Raw genomic sequence first — 6,166 nt, forward strand, 5'->3', positions numbered from 1 at the left:
TCACAAACCACTGAACACCCTTCAAAAACCTCTGAACCCCCAAAAACTTCTGAACCCCAACCACAAACCACTAAACACCCTTTAAAAACTTCTACACTTGAAAACACTGCTCTGAATGCCAAATGTTCAGATTTATAAATTATAAAGTAGAGAATGCCAAATTTTTTAATAAAATTAAAAATACATATATTTAAAACAAAAATAAGTTCATAAGTAATTTATCGCATGTTCAGAATTATAATAAAGATTTTCGAAATTCCAAAAATACATGTTATGTGTTTACAGAAAACGTATCATACGTTCACATTTTTAACTTAAAATGTTCAAAATACTAAAATATAATCAAATTCAGAACTGTTCATAACAAAATGTACAATTATCACTAGAAAAAATTAGAAGACTACATATTTCGAAACTCAAACCTAGCCATGGTGATTTAGATAATGAAATCTCATGAAAAATAATCTCACCATCGTCTTAACCACCTTCTATTTAACGACGACGCCATTTTTAGCTTCACTACTTCATTGTAAAACTCCATTAACAAATCTTCAAATCAAAGGTTGAAGAAAAAAAAAATTAAATTTAATCTATTGTAATGAAGAAATTCACTCTATGGTGATTAACAATATGAAAGAATTCAATTAAAAGGATGATGAACGAATTCAAGAGAAAGAAAATAAAATAGAGAGAAAAATAGAGGAGAGAGAAAATAAAAGAGAGAAAAATCAGAAATTAAGAAAGTAGAGGAGGAAAGAGAATAGAGATAATATTTTAATTGGTGGTTCACATAGAACTATATGCACCATGGTGCATTTTATAATTTGCCCACTTTTGATACATCCGAGTATAGAATAAACATATCGCGTCCAATCTTCATAAACATATCCCGTCCAATCTTCAAAAGCCCAATAATCAACTATGGGCTCGAAAAAAAGCCATCAAATAATGGTAGTATGAAAAAACCGCTCTAAATTTCCCTCCCTCTTTCTTCGTTTATTTCCCTCCTCCTCCAAATTTCCCCAATTCTATTTCGCTTTCTCTCACTAAATTCTCTACTTTTGCATTCTCCCTCCTTTCGCAGGTAAATTAATCGTCAAATTCTTCTAAATTCCTCCATTTTTCTTACTTTAATGCTATAATTTGATGTTATTTTCATCTTATTCTTCCATTAATTTTTGTATTAGCTTCGATCTGAAGCTTGCTTATTCAGTTGTTGTTTAATTTCTCGTTTTAGGTTTTAATTCGATTATTAGGGTTACAATTTGCTTGCTTAATTTTGAATTAATGAAGTTTATAACTTCGAATTTATGACTCAGTTTTTAAAAGTTAAAATTTTTGGCATTTGTTTTACTCGTTTTTTTGTGGACTGAATTTGAATTTCGGACTTTTTTTTATTATTGTTTATTGAATAACCCTTGATTTTGTGTTGAATCATGATACTCTTATTGATTACACCAATTGATAAATTATCAAGTTGTTTCATTCTAGTTTCGGAATTTCCTACCAAGAAGTAAGACTAGTGAATGATCTAGGGTTTTCCCTAATTTCCTTAACCGTTTGCATAACCAATGTTTATCTTGAATTCCAACTTTGGAGTTATATTTTATCTTTACCTACCAATATTACCCAACATTACTCAATTAAGATATATTGCCAATAAACTATGCTAGTAAACTACTAGAATTTGTTACGTGGTGCACCATACATCTAACTAAGTTTTTGCTCTTCATTTGATGATAAAATGAAAAACAATCATAAAATTGAGAACAAATACTCATGGGTGTATGGTATACCCGGGTGTATATAACAAAACCTCTTGTAAACTACATTATTTCTTGCTATTGTCATTTCTTGTAGGTATAGATAAATTAGTCGAAACATTTAAAATTGAAACTAGTCCGGCTTTGTTTTTTACTACTACCAAGTATACCATAGCACCATTTCTCTTTCTATGGTTGTTTTTCTGCAGATGATAATATGAAAAATCTTTTGTCATAGGTTTTAAACTTGGTGTTGAGGCTCTTACTGTTGCAGTGCATCTTCAGCTTTGAGAGAAATGCAATGAGTGCGGTAAACATCACAAATGTCGCTATCTTGGATAATCCAGCACCGTTTCTCAGCCCATTTCGATTCGAGATTTCATATGAGTGCTTGGTTCCACTTAAAGATGGTATGTTTCTCCCTATTTTTTACTTTGATGGATTAGTACCTTGTTATTGAGCTATGTATATTGTCATTCTGCTTGCTCATGGTGATTATTGCTCTACCCCCAGATAGAAAGTCAGTTTAGGAGGTTGCACCTTTTGGCTTTTGGGTCTAGTAACTAGTTAGGGGGCTTAAATCAGCAGAATGTACACATATATATATAATATGCAAGCATCATAATCTACGCATTCATATATGTGAGCATGCAGTGGCACATTTGCTCAAATGATGGTTCCGCAGACAAATTCCTGGAGCAGTTTGTTGGATATTTTGTGTTGATATTGATTTTGTTTGTCACATTAAAAATATCAAGCTTTCTTGAACAAACTTTCTTGTATCTTGCTAAATTATGAAGTATGAAAGAGTGTATGCTGCTTGATTTTTATCACATTAAATACATGGAATTCTCTGCCTGTTTTTCTATGAACTAAGTTGAAGAAAACAAGGTGATTGATTGTGTACATGATTGAACTATGGTTTTATGATGTACTTGACTTTTTAGTTTTCAATTGGAATGTGGTCTAGAGAAGAATGAAGGGAAGAAGAGAGAAAAAAGAGTCATGTGAATATCCTTGTCATGTGTGGGCTTGTGGTAGAATTACTAGGATTAGAGTAAACCTGAAACATCTGTATATGTATTTGCAAACATGGTAACACTTGTTGGAATTTGGAATTTCTTCGAATTATTATGTACTTGTATCATTGTATGTAGTATGCCCATACTTGGACCCCACTTTTAGCTCAAGTCTCCATGTCCAGATGTTCCAATAACGTGTATATGCATATATGGTATGCCTTTATGTTAAATTTTTATTGGATTAGATAGAAATTAGTTTTTCTTGAGGCTGTGAATGCAGCAGAAGATTCAAAAACAGAGCATTTGAATGGTCATGACTCATGGTTACATTGCTGTCCTTACAGTCTGCTCTCATATGTGGGGAAACCTTAAAGTCTGATATGTAGATGCTCTTTCCCTTCCTTTTCTAACCCAGTAGGAGTCATATTTGTAAACTACTCACATGAGTATAACTTCTCAATAGAACTATTATTGACCCACCCTTTTTTTAATTATTGTTAGGGGTGAGTGTGGGCTGTTCCTTGACCGTTAAATCATTTGCAATGCTGGTATCTACCAGACTACCACCCTCTTAGTCCAAACAAATAAAATTAATTACATGCCTGCTATCTTGTAATTAGGTATGTGGAATTGAAAAGTAGGACCAATGCTTTTGGATGATTAGGTTTGTTGTAGAAGTAACAAATGCCTATTGTGTATTTCGTGTATAATTGTTATCCTTGTCTTTAATGTCAGCTGATGATACATTTTTAAATTCTTGGTCTGCGATGTTTTTGATCATCATATATATTTTAAACGGATTGATTGGGTTCTATTTTTCTATGACAGATCTGGAATGGAAACTAATCTATGTAGGATCAGCTGAAGATGAGACATATGACCAACTCTTGGAAAGTGTTCTTGTAGGACCTGTCAATGCTGGAAACTTTCGCTTTGTTCTTCAGGTCATCTATAAACTTCCACGTTGTAACTGTTGATTTTGGGTACTTGTAATTTTAAATCACTCCTGATGTTCTGTGTGCCTCGTGCTAGGCTGACCCTCCAGATCCTTCAAAAATTTGTGAAGCGGATATAATTGGTGTCACAGTGTTACTATTGACATGCTCATACATGGGGCAGGAATTTATTAGAGTAGGATATTATGTGAACAATGATTATGATGATGAGCAGCTGAGGGAAGAGCCACCTCAGAAGGTTTTGATTGACAGAGTTCAGAGGAATATTTTAGCTGATAAGCCAAGAGTCACAAAGTTTCCTATCAATTTTCAGCCAGAGAATAGTGAGCACGTAGACCAACCTGAGCATGTAGACCAACCTGCAGAATCTCTTGATCATGCTACAGAAAACAATGAGCAAGAACAATTGCCACCGCCATCAGTTGATAATCAGTCTGAGTAGCTGTAGCAGTTTCTGAAAATGAAAGTAGTTGCTTAGTTCTGACCAAGCCACACTGATAGTTAGGTGCAATGACTAATTATGACGACATTATGCTTGAAGTGAATGTGAAATGACATAGGTCAACATAGAGTGCTGAATGTGCTGTACAAACTGCTGATATATGATGTTTTTGAGTGCTCTAGAATGAAGGTCATTGCGGATTTCACCCGAACCAAATATGAGAAGTTATGCTTTTCACTCAGCTGTGTTAAGCTTGTGTCTGTGTATCTTGGTGATGTTAGCAAATTGTGAATATGTGTTTTGGTGGTCACTTTTGATCTTGCGCAGCAAAACTATTGATGATTGTTTAGCTTCTACTGTTCCTGTTAAAACTATAAGTCTATAAGTATGTTTTTGAAATCTCCGCGCAAATGTTCATGCTTATGCGTCTTGTCTGTGCATGAGTGGATCTGTTGCGGAGCAGGGTATGCTGATTACCAGCAAAAGTTATGACTTGTCTATGCTGATAAGTGAACTCCAAATTGATGAAAAATTGTGGTTTTGGACGTGTTTCACAGCTACACTTTTTCACTTCTACTCTATGTACTCAGTATCTTTTTCGTGCCTCTACTCAGGCCTTTTTTTGTTTTTTTTTTTTGTTTTTTGGGAAACACTCAAAGGGTTAATCTATCTCTCTTTCTTTTTCTACAGAAGATATAAGAAAATTTAGTGGTATAAGTAAATATTTCCGATGCTACAAATTTTTAGAGTACCAGATTATTTTTTTTGACACTAAAGGTTTATGACTCAAATTCAGTATTAGACTTTACTACTAAGCAATAAAACAGGAATTACTTATTTCTTAATGCATGAACCAAACTGACAATAGCCGCGTCGTGGAGAACCACTGACCTAAAAGACAATTCCGCGCTACCTCCCGGTGCAGCAGGCTAGAAGCGGTCGCCCTCTATGATAAGCACGGCGTCGGAGTTTATGTGCACTTACAAACCCGACTGGAACTCAGAATACTTGCCTAAAAACAGAACAGAAAGAACTCGTATTTAGATCATTTTTAGAGAAAAGAGAAGACTGATTGGTGTTGTGTATTCCGACTGGGAAAATCAAAGAGTATATATAGGCAGTAGAAGGGAAACATGAAGCATAAAACGAGGGAAGAATCTGGCTAAGAAAGCGACCAGATTAATTCGGCCAATCAACAACAGAAGCAAGAAACAAGGAATTGAATCAGTCAGCTACAATCAAGTGATTAATGACTGATTTAATCCGTAATCCCAACAGTCAGAAAAGAATAATCTCAACAGACAAAAAAGAATATTCTGTTTAACAAAGAAAGGGAAATAAAATTTCTCCAAAAAGATAACAAGGACTCACGCCCACGCATTCCCTAAGATCCGAGCCAGACCCAGCTCGACACGCGTGTGTGTGGCAGTGTGGAGTAACACATACCTCCTACTCACTCAACTATGTTGTGCTAAGACACTACAATATAAAAACAAGGAAAAACCATTCCCCTCAATCAATGTGGGACTTTTCCCCTATCATTTGTTTTTCTCTCTCTCTTGTTTTTTCCCAACTCTCTTGTTTTATATCAAGAACTTCCAACAGACTTTACTATAGAGTCTGGGAAATTTTTATTGGATACATATAACATCATAGTGTCTATTGGGGTGATTGGGTAGGCAATTGGGCATGGATCGGGGGCTTAAATCTATATCGTTATCAGATTGGTACTATTTTACTAGTATTTTTTATAACCAATAACAATAACAATGTCAGAAAAAAAAATAAAAAAAATAATACAATGTAAATGATATAGAGTACATATCATCCTAACTGAAGTTCCACAAGCCAAACTTTGGTACACAAATTTCCTCTAGGATCAAGTATTTGGATCTTCAAAATGATAAACAAATTTATTTACAATTTTGTCACTTGATAATCAAGGAGATAATTTCACAAAAGCATTCATTTACTTTGTAATGT

The 6,166-nt window shown here is 34.3% G+C and overlaps 1 protein-coding gene across 1 annotated transcript; it reads left to right on the plus strand.

Moving 5' to 3' along the window:
- The first annotated feature begins 496 nt into the window (after positions 1–496).
- Positions 497–4,739, plus strand: LOC110721057 (probable histone chaperone ASF1A). The gene is made up of 4 exons (XM_021900175.1): positions 497–1,084; positions 2,002–2,173; positions 3,614–3,729; positions 3,818–4,739. Exons 2-4 carry the CDS (start codon positions 2,065–2,067, stop codon positions 4,181–4,183), a joined length of 591 nt encoding a protein of 196 aa, XP_021755867.1. The 5' UTR covers positions 497–1,084; positions 2,002–2,064; the 3' UTR covers positions 4,184–4,739.
- Positions 4,740–6,166: the final 1,427 nt, after the last annotated feature.

Source organism: Chenopodium quinoa, unplaced genomic scaffold (assembly GCF_001683475.1).
Source record: "Chenopodium quinoa cultivar QQ74 unplaced genomic scaffold, ASM168347v1, whole genome shotgun sequence".
Taxonomy (NCBI): Eukaryota; Viridiplantae; Streptophyta; class Magnoliopsida; order Caryophyllales; family Amaranthaceae; genus Chenopodium; species Chenopodium quinoa.

What these genes read in the sequence shown, in the direction of transcription:
- LOC110721057 (XM_021900175.1), top strand. Translation starts at nt 2,065, where the DNA reads ATGAGTGCGGTAAACATCACAAATGTCGCTATCTTGGATAATCCAGCA. An exon ending in CTTGGTTCCACTTAAAGATG is followed by an intron (nt 2,174 to 3,613) that starts GTATGTTTCTCC and finishes TTTCTATGACAG; the next exon opens with ATCTGGAATGGAAACTAATC. An exon ending in ACTTTCGCTTTGTTCTTCAG is followed by an intron (nt 3,730 to 3,817) that starts GTCATCTATAAA and finishes GCCTCGTGCTAG; the next exon opens with GCTGACCCTCCAGATCCTTC.